The following is a 27,266-nucleotide window of genomic DNA, read 5'->3' on the forward strand; positions in this document are numbered from 1 at the left end:
TCAATCGGTATGTTCTAGAAATTTATTTTCCTCTTTTGTTAGTGTAGTTGATCTCGATTACTCATGTTACCGAGTAATAAATTAACTCATTATTATTTTGGTGTATCGTGAAATATATGCGTAAAGGTATTACCGTTTGGCCGGATGTGCCTTTGGACGCATTGACTCAAAGAATTTCGCCGTTGAACCGGTTCACGTCCCCTTCGCCTAATGAATCGTGCGATATTTACTCCAAGGTACGATTAAGAAGAATTTTTTTCTTCTTTCATATTCCTCTGAAGAATTAGGAATTTCTTGAAATGCTAGGGATCATAATTGGCCACGCAAAACAGTTTTCTCACGAATTCGAATTTGGTGTCCTTTCAGACTTTCATGCGCTTGAAATTTGGTAGATAGATTTTTCTGTTTTTCTGTTTTTTTGTTTAAATATGAATTTGAATTAAATGTATATTTTTTGTATTAAATAAATATAAATTTGTTTTCTATTTAAAAGTTATTTGAATTATATTTAAATTACTATTTTTTATTTTTTATTTTTTGAAACAACTAGATATTTTTAGTTAGGCCTGTAAATATCACCATGAATTAAGGAAGCAATTTTATAAGATACATTATATTATTCAAGGTCCGTAATATTTATATAAAACTGGACATAAAATTAAACATAGCTTTATATACTCTTCTGTCATTCACTAGACGTTAGCATTGATATTATTATTGTTACACACTTGGCCATCCTTCTTCCTCAGCAAAGCTCTTATTTGAAGATCAAAACTTGGTATATATCCTTGTGTGTCTATACCAACATTTCAAATTATTATTTTCTATTTTATTACTGTGTACTACATTACTATTTTCTATTTTTTCTTAATGCAATCAATGATGTTCTTTAGATGTTTCGTAATCATAACAAATCTACACAAAATCGTACCTTTTGATCCTCTCTGTTTTTCCTTTTCTTTTCTGATTCTTGCAGAAAATTGTTATAGTGAATGAATTTGACCATTACAGAGTAGGGGTAAACCTAAATTTAACCACTTTCCCAAAGTGGTAATAATTTTCCATTGGTTGTTTGACTTTCTAAATTGATTTTACTTTTACGATTTGAAATATTTTTATATATAAGGAGATGGATTAACAATAACATGGAAGTTTTCTGCATATCTGGTAGGTGGGTAAGTGGGTTCACATGGAATGAGTAGAAATTTATGTTAATCAGCTTATTGAGTCTTAAAGTTTAGAACTTGATTTGTTTAATAACTATATATAACCAAAGACAAGTTTTTTTTAAAACACATTGTGTCTTTCACCATGTGACATTATCTTACTAATATACTAGAATGAACTCTGTGAGGCAGTGACAACTTGTTTTAGTTCATGTTTTTCTGTTTTAAATTGGACAGGAAGAGGAAAAAGATTTCTATCTTGAAACTGCTGGTTGATGTGTGCACCTGACTACTAAGTTTGCTAAGATTCATCACAAGAGTTGAATCTTTTAAAGTATGTGGCTTTGTTGGTGAGTTGAATTTTCATAATTTTTGTGATGTTATGACAATGTTAATTTTAGTACTCACATTCATATTTAGCATGAGTTATCTATGATTATGAAACTATAAATTCTTTATAAAAGTTAGAAAGGAATGCTACCGTTTTCTTTCTTAAGCTATACATGTTCAATTTTAGTGGTTTTTCTTAATGTGAGTTTTATGACACACTCTACCTTCAATACTTCATGATTAGTACTATCTGCAATTTTCTAGGCTCAAATTATGTACTTGAAAGATATCTTTGTGATATTGCAGCTAAACTTATGCGAAAGAAATTTGGTAGATAGATTTTTCTGTTTTTCTGTTTTTGTTTAAATATGAATTTGAATTAAATATATATTTTTTGTATTAAATAAATATAAATTTGTTTTCTATTTAAAAGTTATTTGAATTATATTTAAATTACTATTTTTTATTTTTTATTTTTTGAAACAGTTAGATATTTTTAGTTAGGCCTATAAATATCACCATGAATTAAAGAAGCAGTTTTATAAGATACATTATATTATTCAAGGTCCGTAATATTTATATAAAACTGGACATAAAATTAAACATAGCTTTATATACTCTTCTGTCATTCACTAGACGTTAGCATTGATATTATTATTGTTACACACTTGGCCTGTGGATTATTACTGCTACATTACTATTTTCTATTTTTTCTATTTTATATTATTATTGTAGATAAGCATGTTAGGTTTGTGTCTAGAGCCTATCTAATTTAAGGCCCCAATTTTTTTTTCTATTTTTAAACAATGTGTTTTTTGTTTAGCAATCTACAAACAAAAATTTTTACTTTAAAAGAATTTTAAAAATTATTTACAAAAAACGTAAATTTAAATACTTATATTAATTAAAATAAGAGCGTAATTATAAAAATTCAATAATTAATATATATATATATATAAATATATATGGAAGAGATTTCAATGGTTACATTTTTATTGTAACCATCATGGTTACATTTTTTTAAGCCATTGGATTACTATTAAATGGTTGTGATTAATTTGGAAATTAAATAAAAATAAATAATAAATAACTTGTAACCTGAAAGTAACCTAATCATTTATTTCTTTATAAAACTTTAATTAAGATTAATTATATTTTAAATTAAATTAATTATAATTATTAATTAATTTTTTTACAATTTATTACTATATAAGGATCTTTTAGCAATTTATTTTTTTATACTTAATTTATTTAAAATTTTATAGCAAAACTTTTTATAATTTAAAATTATACACATATAATTTCATAATTTAAAATTTATTATACTTGTAATCTTAATTTTAAATAATTACACTTAATTATTTAATTTTTTTATTTAAATATTTAAAAAATAAAAAATAAAATAAGTTGAATGATTTTTTAGAAAAAAATGGCTGCACTTGTTATCGATTGATTAGCTTGAGGCCTCATACTTAGTTCATATAATTGTAACAAAATAATTAAATATCATTTAAAAATAATTAATTATTTGAAAATTTAGTATAAGAAGAGAATTTTAATTTGTGTCAAAAGAAGTTTAATTTTTGTAAAAAAAATAAATTTTATTGTAAATATTATAATTAAATGGCTTAATTATTAAAATAATTCAAGTAAGGATTTAAATATAAATATTAATTGCTAAAAGAGGTCTTGTTAAATATTTAATTAATTATTTTAAGAAAATAGTTAATTATAATTAAATAATTCTAAAAAAGGAATGTCTATTTAATTAATTATTTTAATAAAATAGTTAATTATAATTAATTAAATTTAAAAAAAGAAAGTCTACCTATTAGTAACCTGCTATTACAGGTTAAAGAAAAATGTAACCATATGGTTACAATAAAAATGTAACCATTGAATAGTCACCCAAATATATATATATTTGGAAAAAAATTAAGTGGGATCAACATATAATGGGGCGATAGAAAAAAAAATATTTTTAAATATATAATTTTAAAAGAAAAAAAATTGGGGCCTTAAATTAGATGGGCTCTAGACACAAATAATAAGTATTATTTTATTATAATTAATATATACCTAATTATATTTTACCAACCAATTATAATAGCACAAATATTAATTTGATAAAACAAATTATTCGTATGATTATACTTTTACATACAATCTAAATAAGAAAAAAAAAAAAAAACTAAACTTTACCTAAAACTAATCTTTACGTGCCTCGGCACGTAACTCCTCCCTAGTATATATATAGATATAAATATATATACTAGTAGAATGCTACGTGCCTTGTATATAAGTTTTATGTTAGGTGTGTCTTGTTTTATTTAAAAATAATACAATAAATAATTAAAAAAATATTATTAATTATTGTAATTGAGATCATTAATATGTATATTCAATTAATGTAAATAATGTTGTTAATAATTAAAAGTAAATACTAAATACAATATATGAAAGTTTAAGAAATTTTGATAATCTAATTGCAATTTGATCTTAAGTTAATCCAAAACTAAACCAAAAATCAATGTTCAAAAAATAAAGCATACAAAATTTAAATTTGAGTTGAATAAAAAAAATACTAAAATTTAATTTGTAAATTAAATTGTTGATAGGTGAAGATAACACATGTAAAAGTTGTAAAAAAGAAAAATAAGGATACTCTTAATAGTTGAGTTTTAATTTTCTTTTGCAAGACCTGAAATAAGAAGCAATTTGCATAATAGAAACCTGAAATAAGATAAAGAAAAATAGTTTATTATATGAACAAAACATAGGAACAATAGGATAGTTTTACTTGGTCCTCACTTTGGCTATACAAAAGGTAGAATATAAAGATAAAATAATTTCCCTAAATGCAACAAAAAGAAGCATTGATTATCTATGAAGATTTGTTGGTAAATCAAAAGGCAATAAGAGATACAACATGATTTGCACAAAATTGACATAGTTACCTTGTTGGGTTCGCTGCCTTTTACATAATTCGGTTTCCATTCATAATCAATACCAACAACTTTACATCCTTCAATGTGGCTTGTTGCATTGTGTAGAGCTTCAGCATCATCGACCCAAAGAATATCTTCTACAAAGAACTCATTGAGATTCAAATAGCGACTATAGAGAAGACTTGCCTCGGGTACTAAGAGTTGGGGGAGAGAAAGACTGCATACAAGTCACAACTTAGCAAAAAAAAAATCAAATAAAAATCTACCCTAAAATGAACATGCAAAACAAGTAAACTTCATATCTTGAGTCTTGTATAAGATAAGGCTAGTAGAAAAACATACAAGTCGCAGAGCAAAAACATTTGGTGCCATGATAAAATGATTACCCTAAATGCAACAAAAAAGAAGCATTGATTATCTATGAAGATTTGTTGGTAAATCAAAAGGCAATTTTTTCATGTCATCCTTCTTAATATTGAACATGGGTTGATATTCTGTATCTTCCTTCTCGCCTCAAGTCTTGAATCTTGCTCCCGGCTACACTTCAACTCAAAGCAACACTCGATTACAAATTTACATACATTTATTTTTGTAAGGCAAGTATACATTAAATCAAGTTGTTTTGATAATTTTAGTATCACAGGATCAAGTCATGACAATTGAATCTTAAAAAAATCAAATTCTTATAAGGCATTTTACTACTGTTTATAAGAAAAACATCATTATTGTATCAAAAGCAATTAATAGGATAGTATAAATAAAAGTACTTGACACATAATAATCTCGTACTTTATGAATTAGATAATGTAGAGGGTGAAATCTACAATACGGAATTTGGGCACCAGCAACCTGTCAAGAACAAAGAGAGAGACAAAAGTTCAATTGGGAGCACCGGTGGGGTGTCAGCCAAAGGGACTCCGACGCTCAAGTCAGTACGATTATAGTAAAAAATTATAATAATGGAAAATAAATGTAATATAAATGGTAGCCGGACGGATGAGTGGACAAGCGGACAGACGGACTAAAAGAGTAACTCCGATGGTGAGGCTTAAGAGAAAAGCTTAGAAAAAACGACTGTCTGCAAGAGTCAGTGAGTAGTGTGAGTATCGAATGTGTTCTCTCCAGCGTCTATCGTATGGTTCCTTTTATCGTGTGTTCTCAGTGCTGTTGCCCTCTGTCCACGTCACCCGTTGGACTCGTTCAAATTGGTTATTTCCCTAATTATTAGGGAGTAGTAACCGTCTTCTTCGATCGGTTCCATATTAACTTGATTTCACCCGTTTGGCCGATCGGCCGGCTCAAACCCGGTTGCGGGACGATCCGGCTTGTGGCCCATAGGCTCACTCGTTAGTCTATTTCAAGGCCTAGCGAGTCCGTCTGACTGTCTTATTGGGCCCAATATTGTTGGATCCATTATTGATGGGCTCGTCTGACTTGCATATTGGACTTCTCAAAAATATCATAAATATTAAGCAAATTTTTACCTCTACAGTTTGTCCCTCACTCTCTAACTAGAATTTATTTTAGCTGGAGAGTTATTAATACTGAATTAGGTGTTGGCCAAGAGTTTTGTCTAAGTAAGCGTTGTACGCTTGTCTTGCTGTTTGAGACAAGAAAATAGTCTGAACGGTTCGAGCATGGTGGTTGGGTAGTCCTTGTCGCATGCGTGTATGTGGCTACCTTGGCCAATAATTTTTGTGTGATCAATTAGTTCTTCAAAGAGATTCTTAACTAGACCAAGTCGTCTTGTTGGGTCAAATAAAAATATTTGGCCGTCTATCTCAAAATATGAGATGAGAGTAGATAGACGTACATGTGTATGAGGTGTAAGTAAATAGACATTTATATGCATATATATTGTAGGGAGATGGATATATATATATATATATATATATATGAATGAGAGGAGGTAGACAGACATAATATATAGGCATGTATGTAGATAATGGGAGGAGATAGACATATATATAAATTATGGAAGGAGGTAGACAGACATAATATATAGGCATGTATGTAGATAATGGGAGGAGAAAGACATGTATATAAATAATGGAAGGAGGTAGACAGACATAATATATAGGCATGTATGTAGATAGTGGGAGGAGAAAGACATGTATATAAATAATGGAAGGAGGTAGACAGACATAATATATAGGCATGTATGTAGATAATGGGAGGAGATAGACGTGTATATAAATAATGGAAGGAGGTAGACGGACATAATATATAGGCATGTATGTAGATAATGGGAGGAGGTAGACATATATATAAATAATAGAAGGGGGTAGACGGACATAATATATAGGCATGTATGTAGATAATGGGAGGAGGTAGACATATATATAAATAATAGAAGGGGGTAAACAGACATACATTAAGTGTTGTGAGGAGATGGACATTAAGTGAGGATCAGCGGTACCCACGAGCTCTTTTGATACACGCCTAACTAGTACTTATTAATACCAATGTGAGATAGCCAATTCATAGCTTTATGAGATAGAAATGTGTTGACATATATTGATGGTAATATATATATGTGCTGACATATATTGATAGTAATATACATATATATGTACTGACATATATTGATGGTTATAGCTTTGTGAGATGTCAAGATTGACATGCGGTGACATATATTAATGGTAATATATATATGTGCTAACATATATTGATGGTTCTTGTTTTACGAGATTGATAGATTGACAGCTTTGTGAGATAGGCATATGTATATAGTACTCCTTATTGCATACTTGTCCACTGAAAAGTACCAAACCTATATTATCATTGTAGTAGATTATTATCATGTCTATGAGCAACCATGGTAGTTGTGCCACTTCGTCTAATAAGACGACCAGTTCGTCTGATGATCCTTCGAATATTCCTACTGGGGTGGTAGGTTATGTGTTGGATGACGGGTGTGAGGATACAGATGTCTATTGCTATGCGTCTGGGGTTGGAGTAGATACTGATCGCCCTAGGAGTGATACTGAGTCAGGTGATATACTTTCGGGTGTTAATCCTAGGTCAGTAATAACCTTGAATGACTTGCCAAAAATTCGTCGTCGTTATAATATTCCCATACACATTAGTTTGTATGCTCCGGCTAGCGGGGAACGGGCTGACTGGAAGATACCGGGTTGGACATGTTTGTACAAGCTTCCATTTAAGTATGGTTTCAGATTTCCTCTCCCTAGATTGATGTCTGAACTATGCTCCTATCATGGTATCTCTCCCAGTCAGCTAATGCCAAATGCTTGGCGTGTTCTTATGGCCATAGAAGTGTTGACCGAAAGGCATAACATTACATTTACGGTTGCTGAAGTCTTGTACGTCTACTTGAAAGAGCATCCACATGATAAAGGTAGGTACCAACTTACCGTTAGAAACGGTAGTGACCATTTGATTCTTGGCATTAAAGAAGCTAAGCGATGGAAGGAGGATTTTTTCTTTGTTCCTTTTGATGCTCTAGGATTATCGGTTGATCGTGGGATTCCCCATTCGTGGTCTCCTGCTAGTGAGTGTCATAGTTTTGGTGTTGAATTAAGCCCTTATTTGTTATGGTTTATTGATGCATGCCTAACTGGTTGATTTGTCTTCTTTGTAGGTAGGATTGGCCTTCCATTTAGTTGGGTGTGTGGGCAGGCGCCAGGGAGAGTTGATCAAGTTCTTCGAATTGCGGAGGAGGAGCGCTATTGGAACGTTCTATTGTCTGATTCTTCTCTTCGAGACAGCACTTTGTGGGATCACGTTCCCCGTCAACCCGAAGGTATATCTCATCCTAAGAATCGTGCTAAGTCTCAAGTTACTATACTCCAAAGAAGTTTGGAGATTTTGGGATGCGAACCTTTATTTCTACCTGAATTGACATCAGACGGACGAGATTTTGCAGATCGATTCATGGCCCAATCTTCTTTCACTCTTCCTCTGGGCCGGTGACGGTGCTATGGAACGTTTACGCTCACGCAAACGTAAGACTAGGACGACTCCTAGTGTTGAGAAGGAGGTCATTACCTACTGCTCGCTCCTTCTTGTCCTTCCGCGAGGGCTCGAAGAAGAATAACAAGAGACCGTCTCCCGGTTGAGTCGACCGATTGGTTGAGTAATACGGTTGATCTTTCTTTTCCATCTTCACGGCCGCACATTCTGAGTTTGGCCTACACCTTGGTGAGGCCAGTAAGCTATTATTTCCAGAGGATCGAGCTCGTTTTGAGAACATCGGAGAAATAGCTTCCATGGAGTTGTCCATCTCTCGCTCCTTTCAGGTATGCATGCATTCCCATGTTACAATTTATGTGTGGACAAACTCGCGATATTATTGTGTCTGACTATTATGGTACTTTATATTGCATGACAGGGTATGCAAGGACTTATGTACGCCGTGGATAAGATTAAGAACATGAAGGAGCAAATGAAGGACATGAGGACTGAGCGTGATACTTTGCGCGGGGAGATTAAGGAGCTAAAGTGCTGCAAGAAAGAGCTTGACCGTGTCAGAGAAGAGTTACGAACTCAACTTGATGCTAAGGAGCAAGATTCTAATCGTTTGAAGTCTGCCTTGGCTGATCTTGCTACTGCCCAAGCTCGTGTGGACATGTTGGAAGGTCGGTTAGTCGAAATTGGACTGGAGGCTGAGATCCAGTGTCGTGGAAAGATGGCGATGGAGTATCGAGACAACAAGGCCGAGTCTTGGGACATACCCCAATACATTGCTGACTATGAAGAATTGCTGCGGATGAGGGCCGAGGAAGACGCTCGAACTAGCCAACTGGCTAACTCGTTTGAAGAGATGACTACGAACGATCTCCCGGTGGATGACTCACATCTTTCTTGAGTTAACTATATGTCAAGTGTTTTATGTTTTTAATGTTGTAATATGAACTTTTGTCTGGTTGGCTGACTTGCATGGGTCTAGTGCCCCATTTTCCCCTTAGTCTAAATGTAGGTCAGCCAAATTGGACTTAGACTTAGTATTTTGGAATGATGTTTGTTGTATGCGCTATGTATTTGTTGTAGTAACTGGTTTGGCTGACTTGTATGGGTCTGGTACCCTATTTTCCCCTTAGTCTAAATGTAGGTCACCTGAGTTAGATTTAGACTTAGTAGATCAGAATGATGTTTGGACTATGTGGTTCGTTGTATGCGTTGTGCTTCTACTTCAGTAGAATATTGTTTTGAATTTATTTTCGTTCGGTGGGTTGTCAAATGAAACTATCAAATGGATGTTGTATGTCAAATAGCTTGAATGACGCATTATCCTAAAATGGAAAAAAAAAATGGTTATGATAGGGGGCTGCACTCCGTAGCCGCCTACATACCCTTTCCAGGATCAAGCCCAAATGTAGTTCTCCGTCTCCCCGCATGAATATTTGTTAGCAATAGTGCGTTGAGAAGAGTGGGTCTCGTAAGACCGATAAAGAAAACAAATGCAAAGAGAACAGAACAATAGTTTGGGGTTTAAGTGTGATACTGCTTTAGGTGAATAGCATTCCAACTGTTGTTGATGTCTCGTCCTTTGTCCGTTTGGATTTTGTAAGCTCCATTGCCGACTACCTTAGTGATCAGGTAGGGCCCTTCCCATGTTGGGGCTAGCTTACCTGCTCCCGCTTCCTTGGTGTTTTGAAAAACTCGACGAAGCACCCAGTCTCCCACCTTGAATGACCGAGTACGGGCATTCTTGTTGTAATGCTTTGCTAGACACTCGTTGGTAGGCCGCCATTCTTATAGATGCCCTTTCTCTTCTCTCGTCGACTGTGTCTAGTTTGTGGCACATGTCTTCCCAATTTTGCATTTCTGTAGTCAGTTCATGTCTAGCTGTTGGGACTTCACTTTCTCGTTGGTATGACCGCTTCCATTCCATAGGCTAGAGAGAAAGGTGTTTCTCCCGTGGATGTTCGTCGTTGTGCGGTAGGACCATAGTACTCCTGGCAATTCATCGACCCATCTACCCTTTGCATTCTCTAGCCGTTTTTTGATTGTGTTCATGATGGTCTTATTAGACGATTCTCGCTTGTCCATTGGCTTCGAGGGTATCTAGTTGTTGAGAAGCTTAACTTAATGTTCCGTAATTTGCAAAAGTTTTGAAAGTCGAGGCTGATGAACTGTGAGCCATTGTCTGTCACAATTTCTTTCGGAATTCCATATCTACAGATAACATTTCTCCAAATAAACCCCTTAACTTCTTTGTCTCGAACTTGGTGGAACGATTCCGCTTCTATCCACTTGCTGAAGTAGTCGGTCACTGCAAGCATATATACCTTCGTCTGTGTGCGATTGGCAATTTGCCAACTATGTCCATTCCCCACTTCATAAAGGGCCATGGGGATGTGATCGATGTGAGACGTTCAGGAGGCTGATGGGATACTTGTGCAAAACGTTGGCATTTGTCACACCGTCTTGTATATTCAGATGAGTCGGCTCTCATAGTAGGCCAATAGTAGCCTTGTGTGAGGGCCCGGTGTGCTAAGCTTCTGCCTCCCGAATGGTTGCCACATTCGCCCTCGTGAAGCTCAGCTAGTATATATTTTGCTTCTGCAGGGTTAACACATCTCAAATATGGACCAGAATAGGATCGTTTATAGAGCTTACCTCGTATTATTGAGAATCTGGCTGCCTGAGCCTTGACTCTTCGGGCTTCATTCTTATCTTCTGGTAGCACATCTTTTTCTAAGTACTCGATGATGGGCGTCATCCATGTCTTTTCGTTGGCGACGTCATTTACTTCTTCTTCTTCTTCTTTCTTCCAGACAGCAGGCCATTGGAGGTACACCATTGGGATTGTTTTGGGGCTGGTTGTCTGGATGGAAGACCCAAGGTTGGCTAAGGCGTCTGCGTGACTATTATTTTCCCTAGGCACTCGATCCGATCCGTGAACTCGTCGAAGGTCGATTGCAACTCTTTTGTTTTCTCAAGATAAGCTGTCATTTTGCTATCTCGGGCCTGATAGCTACCTTACATTTGGTTGACTACAAGTTGTGAATCGCTAAAGACGTTGATTCTTTTGGCTCCCATTTCTTTGGCCAGTCCGAGTCCAGCAATCATAGCCTCATACTCTGCCTCATTGTTTGTAGCCTTAAACCCACATCTGATTGCTTGCTCGATCTTCTCGCCTTGGGGTGAGGTTAGAACAAGTCCTAATCCGCTTCCTCTTACATTGCTTGAACCGTCTACATGTAATTCCCATGTGCCATTTGCCTGTCCCTCTGTAAGGTGGCAAAGTTCTTTTTCCGCTTGCACTTGAGAGTTAGGTGTAAAGTCTGCAATGAAATCAGCTAATACCTGAGATTTTAATGCGGTTCGTGGCTTGTAGGAGATGTCATATTCGCTGAGCTCCACTGCCCACTTGGTCAATCTTCCAGACAACTCTGGTTTATGTCGTATGGTCTTGAGGGGAAAGGTGGTGAGTACTGTGATTGGGTGGCATTGGAAGTATGGACGCAAATTTCTGGCTGCGTGAATGAGTGCCAATGCTAACTTCTCCAGCTGACTGTACCTAGTTTCTGCATCAAGTAAGGATTTAGAGACATAATAAATTGGAAGTTGTTTACCTTTATCCTCTCTTACTAAGACTGCGCTGACTGCCGCCTCAGAGACAGCTAGGTACACAAAGAGGTTTTCGTTATCTTTTGGCTTTGATAATAGTGGAGGGCTAGTCAGGTATTGCTTTAATTTGTCCAACGCTTCTTCACACTCGGCTGTCCATTCGAATGTCTTTGATTTTCTAAGTGTGTTGAAGAAAGAGTGGCATCGCTCGGAAGACTTTGAGATGAATCGGCCTAGCGCAGCGATTCGGCCTGTTAGTTTTTGGACATCTTTGATGCATGTTGGTGAGGGGATCCTTAGGATTGAATCAATCTGAGCTGGGTTGGCTTCGATCCCTCGTTGTGTCACCAAGTAGCCTAAGAACTTGCCTGCAGTTACACCAAAAGAACACTTAGTAGGATTTAACTTCGTGTTATATTTTCTAAGTATTTCAAAAGATTGTTTTAAATGATTGATGTGCTCTTTTGCAACTAGTGATTTCACTAGCATGTCGTCGATGTAGACTTCTATGGTCTTTCCCAGGTGGTCAGCAAACATCTTGTTCACGAGGCGTTGGTAGGTTGCTCTTGCATTCTTCAGTCCGAACGACATCACCTTGTAACAAAAGATTCCTAGGTTGTTCACGAGTTCGTGTCCTGCTGTGGCGTCTACCAGCATGTCAATATGTGGTAATGGAAATGAGTCTTTTGGGCACGCCTTGTTGAGGTCTGTAAAATCGATGCAGACCCTCCACTTGCCATTTTTCTTTTTCACAATCACTACGTTTGCCACGGTCCGGGTACTGGACTTCTCTTATAAACCCGTTCTCGATTAACTTCTGGACTTCTTCATTTATTGCTTGGTTTCTCTCAGGGGCAAACTTTCTTCTCTTTTGTCTCCTGGGTGGGTAATTTGGATCTACCTGTAACCTGTGGACAATAATCTCAGGGTTAATACCGGTCATATTCGCATGGGACCAAGCAAATTGATCATGGTTAGCAATCAAAAATTCAATAAGTTTAGATCTCATGTCGGGGTCCAGCTGGGCTCCGATTTGGACTTTGTGGTCTGGGAAGTCTGGATGGATTTGGACTTCGTCTAGCTCCTCCACATTAGGTTGGTCAGATTGGGAGTTGGGTAGCTATCGCTGCTGTAATTGCTATGACTGTGCTGGTTTTGCCTTCATGGTGGTTCGGTAGCATTCTCTTGAATCTTTCTGCTCCCCTCTAATTTCTTTCGGCCCCCATTTGGTTGGAAACCTTAAAGCTTGGTGGTAAGTTGAAGGTACAGCTTCCATCTCATGGATCCATGGCCTGCCGAGGATGACGTTGTAGGCAGAAGGGGAGTCAATCACCAGGAACTCCGGTGCACAAGTTGACTCCTTCAGCATACACAGGCAGCTCGATCTCTCCCGAGGTATTTTTCTGTTCACCACTAAATCCAATTAGGACAGTTGTCTTCCTCACAATTTTGGATTCGTCAATTCCCATTTCCCTGAGAGCACTCAAAAAAAGGATGTTAGCTGAACTGCCATTATCGACAAGTATACGTTTAGTCAAATAGTTAGCTATATAAAGTGAAATAACAAGAGCATCATGATGAGGGTTAAGAAGCCTAGTTGATTCTGATGTCGTGAAGCTGATGGTTTGCTCCGGTAAGGAAGATGTTCTGCTGGTCTCCCCTTTGGTCCAGTTAGCCTGACGTGCATGTTTCTTTGCAGCTGACTGGGTGACTCCACTTACTTCTGAGCCACCTGTTATTACGTTGACCGTTCTCTCATGAACAGGTGGCCTGGGCGGTGTTATGTCCCTCTGGTTGTCTATCGTGTCCCTCTGACCCTGGTAAGTCTTCTTTCCTTTGTCGGTGAGGTGGTCGACTAAGTGGCCCCGTTTTAGCAAGTTGATCACTTCTAATCTTAAGGCAATGCACTCTTCAGTCCGGTGGCCATGGTCGTTGTGGAAGTCACACCACTTGCTTCTGTCCCTCTGCTCAGCTGGAGTCCTCATCTTCTCAGGCCACTTTACTTTGCTTCCAAGCCCCTTAAGTACTTGAACAGCCTCAGCAGGTGAGATGGACAAGTTGTACTCGGGCATCTTCGGTCCACTTCGAGGATATGTGTCAGTGGGCCGGTTGTAATCCCTTCTTCGGTTCTCTGACTTGTTAGAAGTCGGGTATCGCTCAGACCGTTTGTCGTTGTGCCGTCTGTCTACTCTAGAATCTCTGCGAGTCTCTTTTCTTGGAGAGGATCTGTATTAGTTGACTTCATCTTCTTCCCACTTGATTTGGGCCCATGCCTTGGCGAGGACGTCTTCCATAGTCTTACATGGGTACTTGGTGAGTTCTTTGTATAAATCTGAGTCGTAGCGAAGTCCTTTGCGGAAAGCTGAGATGGCTGTGTGTTGGTTACAATTGGTGATAGACACTTTTTCTTTATTGAAGCGCCCCACGTAATCTCTCAGTGCTTCCCCACGTCGTTGGACGATGACGTAAAGGTCTTCTGATTGCTTCTCTAATTTCCTGCTACTGGCAAACTGCTCAACAAAAGTATCAGTGAGTTGTGCAAAAGTTTTAATAGAATTATTAGGCAAATTAGTATACCACTGGAGGGCTGGTCCGATTAGACTCGAACCAAACCCCTTACACATGCATGCTTCCCTCATGTCACGTGGAATGGCCACGGTGAACATCCTTTGTCGATATTGGGCGATGTGGTCGTCTGGGTCAGATGTCCCGTCGAACATCTTCATGTTGGGGAAGCTAAATTTCTTAGGCATCTCCACTAAAGCTATCTCATCGACAAATGGTGAGTCGGCGTAGCAGCTTGCGACACTCTTCTTGATAGGAGCAGGCATTCCAGGGATACGCTGAATGAGGGCTTCCATCTCGGCTAGCTTGCGGGCCAAACCCGGATCTACAATTGGAGATGCGCTAACCGTCTGGCGGGCTGCCTCAGTTGTTGTAACCTGTTGCTCCAAGGTGGTCGGCTGTCTACCATCACCGGAGGAGGGGAGGTTAACCCCTTGAGCTGTCTGCCCATTGTCTGAAATTGTCTGGGCTTCTGGTGTCGTTAAGGTTACCTGTCCACCTGCATTAATAGAAGAGTTTGGTGTATTAGTGACAATGGTTGGAGTTTGTTGGTTCCTTACCAAGGCTGGCGGATCCATCTGACTCGATCCGCCAATAGAGGAGTTGGGAGTGAGGTTCCCCAAGGAGTGCATCGGATTGATTGGAACTCGAAAGCGGGATGGAGGTGGCGGAGGGTCGGTCATGTTCTGGGATGACAAGGTCTCCATCCTCACCAACAGGTCTGCGTTTTCAGCTTGCAGCTTTTCTAGTTGCTCACGGTCTTTAGCCGCTTGCTCTCGATCTTTGGCTGCTTGCTCTCGCTCCTTGGCTGCCTCGGCAGTGAGGATAGCGATCTGGGAAGCTAGGTCTGGAGTCTCAGTTACGTCGGCCATGGTGTTCAAGGTGAACCTTTGGAGTCTTTGTCGAATGAACGATTGCTAGGTTCCCACAGACGGCGCCATATTGTAGAGGGTGAAATCTACAATACGGAATTTGGGCACCAGCAACCTGTCAAGAACAAAGAGAGAGACAAAAGTTCAATTGGGAGCACCGGTGGGGTGTCAGCCAAAGGGACTCCGACGCTCAAGTCAGTACGATTATAGTAAAAAATTATAATAATGGAAAATAAATGTAATATAAATGGTAGCCGGACGGATGAGTGGACAAGCGGACAGACGGACTAAAAGAGTAACTCCGATGGTGAGGCTTAAGAGAAAAGCTTAGAAAAAACGACTGTCTGCTTGAGTCAGTGAGTAGTGTGAGTATCGAATGTGTTCTCTCCAGCGTCTATCGTATGGTTCCTTTTATCGTGTGTTCTCAGTGCTGTTGCCCTCTGTCCACGTCACCCGTTGGACTCGTTCAAATTGGTTACTTCCCTAACTATTAGGGAGTAGTAACCGTCTTCTTCACTGGTTCCATATTAACTTGATTTCACCCGTTTGGCTGACTGGCCGGGCTCAAACCCGGTTGCGGGACGATCCGGCTTGTGGCCCATAGGCTCACTCGTTAGTCTATTTCAAGGCCTAGCGAGTCCGTCTGACTGTCTTATTGGGCCCAATATTGTTGGATCCATTATTGATGGGCTCGTCTGACTTGCATATTGGACTTCTCAAAAATATCATAAATATTAAGCAAATTTTTACCTCTACAGTTTGTCCCTCACTCTCTAGCTAGAATTTATTTTAGCTGGAGAGTTATTAATACCGAATTAGGTGTTGGCCAAGAGTTTTGTCTAAGTAAGCGTTGTACGCTTGTCTTGCTGTTTGAGACAAGAAAATAGTACGAATCGGTTCGAGCATGGTGGTTGGGTAGTCCTTGTCGCATGCGTGTATGTGGCTACCTTGGCCAATAATTTTTGTGTGATCAATTAGTTCTTCAAAGAGATTCTTAACTAGACCAAGTCGTCTTGTTGGGTCAAATAAAAAATATTTGGCTGTCTATCTCAAAATATGAGATGAGAGTAGATAGACGTACATGTGTATGAGGTGTAAGTAAATAGACATTTATATGCATATATATTGTAGGGAGATGGATATATATATATATATATATGAATGAGAGGAGGTAGACGGACATAATATATAGGCATGTATGTAGATAATGGGAGGAGATAGACATATATATAAATTATGGAAGGAGGTAGACAGACATAATATATAGGCATGTATGTAGATAATGGGAGGAGAAAGACATGTATATAAATAATGGAAGGAGGTAGACAGACATAATATATAGGCATGTATGTAGATAGTGGGAGGAGAAAGACATGTATATAAATAATGGAAGGAGGTAGACAGACATAATATATAGGCATGTATGTAGATAATGGGAGGAGATAGACGTGTATATAAATAATGGAAGGAGGTAGACGGACATAATATATAGGCATGTATGTAGATAATGGGAGGAGGTAGACATATATATAAATAATAGAAGGGGGTAGACGGACATAATATATAGGCATGTATGTAGATAATGGGAGGAGATAGACATATATATAAATAATAGAAGGGGGTAGACAGACATACATTAAGTGTTGTGAGGAGATGGACATTAAGTGAGGATCAGCGGTACCCACGAGCTCTTTTGATACACGCCTAACTGGTACTTATTAATACCAATGTGAGATAGCCAATTCATAGCTTTATGAGATAGAAATGTGTTGACATATATTGATGGTAATATATATATGTGCTGACATATATTGATAGTAATATACATATATATGTACTGACATATATTGATGGTTATAGTTTTGTGAGATGTCAAGATTGACATGCGGTGACATATATTAATGGTAATATATATATGTGCTAACATATATTGATGGTTCTTGTTTTACGAGATTGATAGATTGACAGCTTTGTGAGATAGGCATATGTATATAGTACTCCTTATTGCATACTTGTCCACTGAAAAGTACCAAACCTATATTATCATTGTAGTAGATTATTATCATGTCTATCTCCATGATATATTACTCTTGTGTATCATATGTCTATTTCACAGATGAGTAGACAACTTGTCCGTCTTATTTGATGATACCTCTACAGTTTACAAGGGAGATAGACATATGCATATATGAGTAATATTTGTGATGTCCGTATATACTCCAATATATATATTTTTTATGTGATGATCAGATGGGATGGGAGACACTTTTCACTCATCCAATGCTCCTCTTTGGTTATAAATATAGAGAGTTACTTTCACTCTTGCTCACATTTGTTGGAGCTCTTGGTGAAGTGAGACTTGGAGTTTTAGAAGGAGGCTTTCAAGAGGTAAGTTTTCTAAACCTTCTCCCTTGAATGTTCTTGTTATGTTCTTCATGTTCTTGTACATGTTCATATTTATTTTTGTGATGTAGATGAGTAAATATATTTACTTGTTCTATATTTGTGTTTGTGTTTGATCTTCATGGGTATTAAAAATCTACATTTTTACTGTTTGTCTTTACATAGTAGTAAGTGTGATTTGAATAATGACTGTCTGGCTAGCTGGAATATTGTCTTCCTTTAGTTAATTAAATGACCATAACTGGTGGTCTATTTAGAACACATATGTCCAGTTGGTGAGCATTATTATGGCGTCGATTTTTATGTCTAGTTATTTTTTTTTTGCCACTTGAGCTTTGATATATGTATATATACATATCTTTTTATTCTGTCTAGCCGGTGTTTTGCTTTGTATATGATTATATTTTTGGTGAACTCGCTCTTAGTCCAGTATCTTTGTTCTAGGTGGGTTTTTTGCTATGTCTATGAGCAACCATGGTAGTTGTGCCACTTCGTCTAATAAGACGACCAGTTCGTCTGATGATCCTTCGAATATTCCTACTGGGGTGGTAGGTTATGTGTTGGATGACGGGTGTGAGGATACAGATGTCTATTGCTATGCGTCTGGGGTTGGAGTAGATACTGATCGCCCTAGGAGTGATACTGAGTCGGGCGATATACTTTCGGGTGTTAATCCTAGGTCAGTAATAACCTTGAATGACTTGCCGAAAATTCGTCGTCGTTATAATATTCCCATACACATTAGTTTGTATGCTCCGGCTAGCGGGGAACGGGGCCGATTTGGAAGATACGGGTTGGACATGTTTGTACAAGCTTCCATTTAAGTATGGTTTCGCATTTCCTCTCCCTAGATTGATGTCTGAACTATGCTCCTATCATGGTATCTCTCCCAGTCAGCTAATGCCAAATGCTTGGCGTGTTCTTATGGCCATAGAAGTGTTGACCGAAAGGCATAACATTACATTTACGGTTGCTGAAGTCTTGTACGTCTACTTGAAAGAGCATCCACATGATAAAGGTAGGTACCAACTTACCGTTAGAAACGGTAGTGACCATTTGATTCTTGGCATTAAAGAAGCTAAGCGATGGAAGGAGGATTTTTTCTTTGTTCCTTTTGATGCTCTAGGATTATCGGTTGATCGTGGGATTCCCCATTCGTGGTCTCCTGCTAGTGAGTGTCATAGTTTTGGTGTTGAATTAAGCCCTTATTTGTTATGGTTTATTGATGCATGCCTAACTGGTTGATTTGTCTTCTTTGTAGGTAGGATTGGCCTTCCATTTAGTTGGGTGTGTGGGCAGGCGCCAGGGAGAGTTGATCAAGTTCTTCGAATTGCGGAGGAGGAGCGCTATTGGAACGTTCTATTGTCTGATTCTTCTCTTCGAGACAGCACTTTGTGGGATCACGTTCCCCGTCAACCCGAAGGTATATCTCATCCTAAGAATCGTGCTAAGTCTCAAGTTACTATACTCCAAAGAAGTTTGGAGATTTTGGGATGCGAACCTTTATTTCTACCTGAATTGACATCAGACGGACGAGATTTTGCAGATCGATTCATGGCCCAATCTTCTTTCACTCTTCCTCTGGCTGGTGACGGTGCTATGGAACGTTTACGCTCACGCAAACAGAAGACTAGGACGACTCCTAGTGTTGAGAAGGAGGCTGTTACTACTGCTGCTCCTTCTTGTCCTTCTGCGAGGGCTCAGAAGAAGAATAACAAGAGACCGTCTCCGGTTGAGTCGACCGATTGGTTGAGTAATACAGTTGATCTTTCTTTTCCATCTTCAGCGGCTGCACATTCTGAGTTTGGCCTACACCTTGGTGAGCCAGTAAGCTATTATTTCCAGAGGATCGAGCTCGTTTTGAGAACATCGGAGAAATAGCTTCCATGGAGTTGTCCATCTCTCGCTCCTTTCAGGTATGCATGCATTCCCATGTTACAATTTATGTGTGGACAAACTCGCGATATTATTGTGTCTGACTATTATGGTACTTTATATTGCATGACAGGGTATGCAAGGACTTATGTACGCCGTGGATAAGATTAAGAACATGAAGGAGCAAATGAAGGACATGAGGACTGAGCGTGATACTTTGCGCGGGGAGATTAAGGAGCTAAAGAGCTGCAAGAAAGAGCTTGAGCGTGTTAGAGAAGAGTTACGAACTCAACTTGATGCTAAGGAGCAAGATTCTAATCGTTTGAAGTCTGCCTTGGCTGATCTTGCTACTGCCCAAGCTCGTGTGGACATGTTGGAAGGTCGGTTAGTCGAAATTGGACTGGAGGCTGAGATCCAGTGTCGTGGAAAGATGGCGATGGAGTATCGAGACAACAAGGCCGAGTCTTGGGACATACCCCAGTACATTGCTGACTATGAAGAATTGCTGCGGATGAGGGCCGAGGAAGACGCTCGAACTAGCCAACTGGCTAACTTGTTTGAGGAGATGACTACGAACGATCTCCCGGTGGATGACTCACATCTTTCTTGAGTTAACTATATGTCAAGTGTTTTATGTTTTTAATGTTGTAATATGAACTTTTGTCTGGTTGGCTGACTTGCATGGGTCTGGTGCCCCATTTTCCCCTTAGTCTAAATGTAGGTCAGCCAAATTGGACTTAGACTTAGTATTTTGGAATGATGTTTGTTGTATGCGCTATGTATTTGTTGTAGTAACTGGTTTGGCTGACTTGTATGGGTCTGGTACCCTATTTTCCCCTTAGTCTAAATGTAGGTCAGCTGAGTTAGATTTAGACTTAGTAGTTCAGAATGATGTTTGGACTATGTGGTTCGTTGTATGCGTTGTGCTTCTACTTCAGTAGAATATTGTCTTGAATTTATTTTCGTTCGGTGGGTTGTCAAATGAAACTATCAAATGGATGTAGTATGTCAAATAGCTTGAATGACGCATTATCCTAAAATGGAAAAAAAAAATGGTTATGATAGGGGGCTGCACTCCGTAGAGCTGCCTACATACCCTTTCCAGGGATCAAGCCCAAATGTAGTTCTGTCTCCCTGCATGAATATTTGTTAGCAATAGTGCGTTGAGAAGAGTGGGTCTCGTAAGACCGATAAAGAAAACAAATGCAAAGAGAACAGAACAATAGTTTGGGGTTTAAGTGTGATACTGCTTTAGGTGAATAGCATTCCAACTGTTGTTGATGTCTCGTCCTTTGTCCGTTTGGATTTTGTAAGCTCCATTGCCGACTACCTTAGTGATCAGGTAGGGCCCTTCCCATGTTGGGGCTAGCTTACCTGCTCCCGCTTCCTTGGTGTTTTGAAAAACTCGACGAAGCACCCAGTCTCCCACCTTGAATGACCGAGTACGGGCATTCTTGTTGTAATGCTTTGCTAGACACTGTTGGTAGGCTGCCATTCTTATAGATGCCCTTTCTCTTCTCTCGTCGACTGTGTCTAGTTCGTGGCACATGTCTTCCCAATTTTGCATTTCTGTAGTCAGTTCATGTCTAGCTGTTGGGACTTCACTTTCTGTTGGTATGACCGCTTCCATTCCATAGGCTAGAGAGAAAGGTGTTTCTCCTGTGGATGTTCTGGCTGTTGTGCGGTAGGACCATAGTACTCCTGGCAATTCATCGACCCATCTACCCTTTGCATTCTCTAGCCGTTTTTTGATTGTGTTCATGATGGTCTTATTAGACGATTCTGCTTGTCCATTGGCTTGAGGGTATCTAGGTGTTGAGAAGCTTAACTTAATGTTCCAGAATTTGCAAAAGTTTTGAAAGTCGAGGCTGATGAACTGTGAGCCATTGTCTGTCACAATTTCTTTCGGAATTCCATATCTACAGATAACATTTCTCCAAATAAACCCCTTAACTTCTTTGTCTCGAACTTGGTGGAACGATTCCGCTTCTATCCACTTGCTGAAGTAGTCGGTCACTGCAAGCATATATACCTTCTGTCCAGGTGCAGTTGGCAATTTGCCAACTATGTCCATTCCCCACTTCATAAAGGGCCATGGGGATGTGATCGATGTGAGACGTTCAGGAGGCTGATGGGATACTTGTGCAAAACGTTGGCATTTGTCACACCGTCTTGTATATTCAGATGAGTCGGCTCTCATAGTAGGCCAATAGTAGCCTTGTGTGAGGGCACGGTGTGCTAAGCTTCTGCCTCCCGAATGGTTGCCACATTCGCCCTCGTGAAGCTCAGCTAGTATATATTTTGCTTCTGCAGGGTTAACACATCTCAAATATGGACCAGAATAGGATCGTTTATAGAGCTTACCTCGTATTATTGAGAATCTGGCTGCCTGAGCCTTGACTCTTCGGGCTTCATTCTTATCTTCTGGTAGCACATCTTTTTCTAAGTACTCGATGATGGGCGTCATCCATGTCTTTTCGTTGGCGACGTCATTTACTTCTTCTTCTTCTTCTTTCTTCCAGACAGCAGGCCATTGGAGGTACACCATTGGGACTGTTTTGGGGCTGGTTGTCTGGATGGAAGACCCAAGGTTGGCTAAGGCGTACGCGTGACTATTATTTTCCCTAGGCACCCGATCGATCGTGAACTCGTCGAAGGTCGATTGCAACTCTTTTGTTTTCTCAAGATAAGTTGTCATTTTGCTATCTCGGGCCTGATAGCTACCTTGCATTTGGTTGACTACAAGTTGTGAATCGCTAAAGACGTTGATTCTTTTGGCTCCCATTTCTTTGGCCAGTCCGAGTCCAGCAATCATAGCCTCATACTCTGCCTCATTGTTTGTAGCTTTAAACCCACATCTGATTGCTTGCTCGATCTTCTCGCCTTGGGGTGAGGTTAGAACAAGTCCTAATCCGCTTCCTCTTACATTGCTTGAACCGTCTACATGTAATTCCCATGTGCCATTTGCCTGTCCCTCTGTAAGGTGGCAAAGTTCTTTTTCCGCTTGCACTTGAGAGTTAGGTGTAAAGTCTGCAATGAAATCAGCTAATACCTGAGATTTTAATGCGGTTCGTGGCTTGTAGGAGATGTCATATTCGCTGAGCTCCACTGCCCACTTGGTCAATCTTCCAGACAACTCTGGTTTATGTCGTATGGTCTTGAGGGGAAAGGTGGTGAGTACCGTGATTGGGGTGGCATTGGAAGTATGGACGCAACTTTCTGGCTGCGTGAATGAGTGCCAATGCTAACTTCTCCAGCTGACTGTACCTAGTTTCTGCATCATGTAAGGATTTAGAGACATAATAAATTGGAAGTTGTTTACCTTTATCCTCTCTTACTAAGACTGCGCTGACTGCCGCCTCAGAGACAGCTAGGTACACAGAGAGGTTTTCGTTATCTTTTGGCTTTGATAATAGTGGAGGGCTAGTCAGGTATTGCTTTAATTTGTCCAACGCTTCTTCACACTCGGCTGTCCATTCGAATGTCTTTGATTTTCTAAGTGTGTTGAAGAAAGAGTGGCATCGCTCGGAAGACTTTGAGATGAATCGGCCTAGCGCAGCGATTCGGCCTGTTAGTTTTTGGACATCTTTGATGCATGTTGGTGAGGGGATCCTTAGGATTGAATCAATCTGAGCTGGGTTGGCTTCGATCCCTCGTTGTGTCACCAAGTAGCCTAAGAACTTGCCTGCAGTTACACCAAAAGAACACTTAGTAGGATTTAACTTCGTGTTATATTTTCTAAGTATTTCAAAAGATTGTTTTAAATGATTGATGTGCTCTTCTGCAACTAGTGATTTCACTAGCATGTCGTCGATGTAGACTTCTATGGTCTTTCCTGTGTGGTCGGCAAACATCTTGTTCACGAGGCGTTGGTAGGTTGCTCCCGCATTCTTCGGTCCGAACGGCATCACCTTGTAACAAAAGATTCCTAGGTTTGTCATGAAAGCTGTCTTCTCCTGGTCTTCTGGATGCATAAGGATCTGGTTATATCCTGAGAAAGCATCCATGAAGCTAAGGAGTTCGTGTCCTGCTGTGGCGTCTACCAGCATGTCAATATGTGGTAATGGAAATGAGTCTTTTGGGCACGCCTTGTTGAGGTCTGTAAAATCGATGCAAACCCTCCACTTGCCATTTTTCTTTTTCACAATCACTACGTTTGCCAGCCAGTCTGGGTACTGGACTTCTCTTATAAACCCGTTCTCGATTAACTTCTGGACTTCTTCATTTATTGCTTGGTTTCTCTCAGGGGCAAACTTTCTTCTCTTTTGTCTCTTGGGTGGGTAATTTGGGTCTACCTGTAACCTGTGGACAATAATCTCAGGGTTAATACCGGTCATATCCGCATGGGACCAAGCAAATTGATCATGGTTAGCAATCAAAAATTCAATAAGTTTAGATCTCATGTCGGGGTCCAGCTGGGCTCCGATTTGGACTTTGTGGTCTGGGAAGTCTGGATGGATTTGGACTTCGTCTAGCTCCTCCACATTAGGTTGGTCAGATTGGGAGTTGGGTAGCTCTCGCTGCTGTAATTGCTATGACTGTGCTGGTTTTGCCTTCATGGTGGTTCGGTAGCATTCTCTTGAATCTTTCTGCTCCCCTCTAATTTCTTTCGGCCCCCATTTGGTTGGAAACCTTAAAGCTTGGTGGTAAGTTGAAGGTACAGCTTCCATCTCATGGATCCATGGCCTGCCGAGGATGACGTTGTAGGCAGAAGGGGAGTCAATCACCAGGAACCTGGTGCACAAGTTGACTCCTTCAGCATACACAAAAGTGCTCGATCTCTCCCGAGGTATTTTTCTGTTCACCACTAAATCCAATTAGGACAGTTGTCTTCCTCACAATTTTGGATTCGTCAATTCCCATTTCCCTGAGAGCACTCAAAAAAAGGATGTTAGCTGAACTGCCATTATCGACAAGTATACGTTTAGTCAAATAGTTAGCTATATAAAGTGAAATAACAAGAGCATCATGATGAGGGTTAAGAAGCCTAGCTGATTCTGATGTCGTGAAGCTGATGGTTTGCTCCGGTAAGGAAGATGTTCTGCTGGTCTCCCCTTTGGTCCAGTTAGCCTGACGTGCATGTTTCTTTGCAGCTGACTGGGTGACTCCACTTACTTTTGAGCCACCTGTTATTACGTTGACCGTTCTCTCATGAACAGGTGGCCTGGGCGGTGTTATGTCCCTTTGGTTGTCTATCGTGTCCCTCTGACCCTGGTAAGTCTTCTTTCCTTTGTCGGTGAGGTGGTCCACTAAGTGGCCCCGTTTTGGCAAGTTGATTACTTCTAATCTTAAGGCAATGCACTCTTCAGTCCGGTGGCCATGGTCGTTGTGGAAGTCACACCACTTGCTTCTGTCCCTCTGCTTCACCGGAGTCCTCATCTTCTCAGGCCACTTTACTTTGCTTCCAAGCCCCTTAAGTACTTGAACAGCCTCAGCAGGTGAGATGGACAAGTTGTACTCGGGCATCTTCGGTCCACTTCGAGGATATGTGTCAGTGGGCCGGTTGTAATCCCTTCTTCGGTTCTCTGACTTGTTAGAAGTCGGGTATCGCTCAGACCGTTTGTCGTTGTGCCGTCTGTCTACTCTAGAATCTCTGCGAGTCTCTTTTCTTGGAGAGGATCTGTAGTAGTTGACTTCATCTTCTTCCCACTTGATTTGGGCCCATTCCTTGGCGAGGACGTCTTCCATAGTCTTACATGGGTACTTGGTGAGTTCTTTGTATAAATCTGAGTCGTAGCGAAGTCCTTTGCGGAAAGCTGAGATGGCTGTGTGTTGGTTACAATTGGTGATAGACACTTTTTCTTTATTGAAGCGCCCCACGTAATCTCTCAGTGCTTCCCCACGTCGTTGGACGATGACGTAAAGGTCTTCTGATTGCTTCTCTAATTTCCTGCTACTGGCAAACTGCTCAACAAAAGTATCAGTGAGTTGTGCAAAAGTTTTAATAGAATTATTAGGCAAATTAGTATACCACTGGAGGGCTGGTCCGATTAGACTCGAACCAAACCCCTTACACATGCATGCTTCCCTCATGTCACGTGGAATGGCCACGGTGAACATCCTTTGTCGATATTGGGCGATGTGGTCGTCTGGGTCAGATGTCCCGTCGAACATCTTCATGTTGGAAAAGCTAAATTTCTTAGGCATCTCCACTAAAGCTATCTCATCGACAAATAGTGAGTCGGCGTAGCAGCTTGCGGCACTCTTCTTGATAGGAGCAGGCATTCCAGGGATACGCTGAATGAGGGCTTCCATCTCGGCTGGCTTGCGGGCCAAACCCGGATCTACAATTGGAGATGCGCTAACCGTCTGGCGGGCTGCCTCAGTTGTTGTAACCTGTTGCTCCAAGGTGGTGGGCTGTCTACCATCACCGGAGGAGGGGAGGTTAACCCCTTGAGCTGTCTGCCCATTGTCTGAAATTGTCTGGGCTTCTGATGTCGTTAAGGTTACCTGTCCACCTGCATTAATAGAAGAGTTTGGTGTATTAGTGACAATGGTTGGAGTTTGTTGGTTCCTTACCAAGGCTGGCGGATCCATCTGACTCGATCCGCCAATAGAGGAGTTGGGAGTGAGGCTCCCCAAGGACTGCATTGGACTGATTGGAACTCGAAAGCGGGATGGAGGTGGCGGAGGGTCGGTCATGTTCTGGGATGACAAGGTCTCCATCCTCACTAACAGGTCTGCGTTTTCAGCTTGCAGCTTTTCTAGTTGCTCACGGTCTTTAGCCGCTTGCTCTCGATCTTTGGCTGCTTGCTCTCGCTCCTTGGCTGCCTCGGCAGTGAGGATAGCGATCTGGGAAGCTAGGTCTGGAGTCTCAGTTACGTCGGCCATGGTGTTCAAGGTGAACCTTTGGAGTCTTTGTCGAATGAACGATTGCTAGGTTCCCACAGACGGCGCCAAATTGTAGAGGGTGAAATCTACAATACGGAATTTGGGCACCAGCAACCTGTCAAGAACAAAGAGAGAGACAAAAGTTCAATTGGGAGCACCGGTGGGGTGTCAACCAAAGGGACTCCGACGCTCAAGTCAGTACGATTATAGTAAAAAATTATAATAATGGAAAATAAATGTAATATAAATGGTAGCCGGACGGATGAGTGGACAAGCGGACAGACGGACTAAAAGAGTAACTCCGATGGTGAGGCTTAAGAGAAAAGCTTAGAAAAAACGACTGTCTGCTTGAGTCAGTGAGTAGTGTGAGTATCGAATGTGTTCTCTCCAGCGTCTATCGTATGGTTCCTTTTATCGTGTGTTCTCAGTGCTGTTGCCCTCTGTCCACGTCACCCGTTGGACTCGTTCAAATTGGTTACTTCCCTAATTATTAGGGAGTAGTAACCGTCTTCTTGACTGGTTCCATATTAACTTGATTTCACCCGTTTGGCTGACTGGCCGGGCTCAAACGCGGTTGCGGGACGATCCGGCTTGTGGCCCATAGGCTCACTCGTAAGTCTATTTCAAGGCCTAGCGAGTCCGTCTGACTGTCTTATTAGGCCCAATATTGTTGGATCCATTATTGATGGGCTCGTCTGACTTGCATATTGGACTTCTCAAAAATATCATAAATATTA

At 40.1% G+C, this 27,266-nt stretch overlaps 2 protein-coding genes across 2 annotated transcripts; one reads left to right on the top strand and one right to left on the bottom strand.

Annotated features, from left to right (window-relative positions):
- Positions 1–13,308: 13,308 nt before the first annotated feature.
- On the bottom strand, positions 13,309–14,055 carry LOC133038313 (uncharacterized). Its single transcript, XM_061116419.1, has one exon. It carries the CDS (start codon positions 14,053–14,055, stop codon positions 13,309–13,311), a length of 747 nt encoding a protein of 248 aa, XP_060972402.1.
- Positions 14,056–17,657: 3,602 nt separating this feature from the next.
- Positions 17,658–19,641, top strand: LOC115696393 (uncharacterized). The gene is made up of 3 exons (XM_061115649.1): positions 17,658–17,808; positions 19,085–19,246; positions 19,370–19,641. Exons 1-3 carry the CDS (start codon positions 17,671–17,673, stop codon positions 19,574–19,576), a joined length of 507 nt encoding a protein of 168 aa, XP_060971632.1. The 5' UTR covers positions 17,658–17,670; the 3' UTR covers positions 19,577–19,641.
- Positions 19,642–27,266: the final 7,625 nt, after the last annotated feature.

This window comes from Cannabis sativa, chromosome 5 (assembly GCF_029168945.1).
Source record: "Cannabis sativa cultivar Pink pepper isolate KNU-18-1 chromosome 5, ASM2916894v1, whole genome shotgun sequence".
Taxonomy (NCBI): Eukaryota; Viridiplantae; Streptophyta; class Magnoliopsida; order Rosales; family Cannabaceae; genus Cannabis; species Cannabis sativa.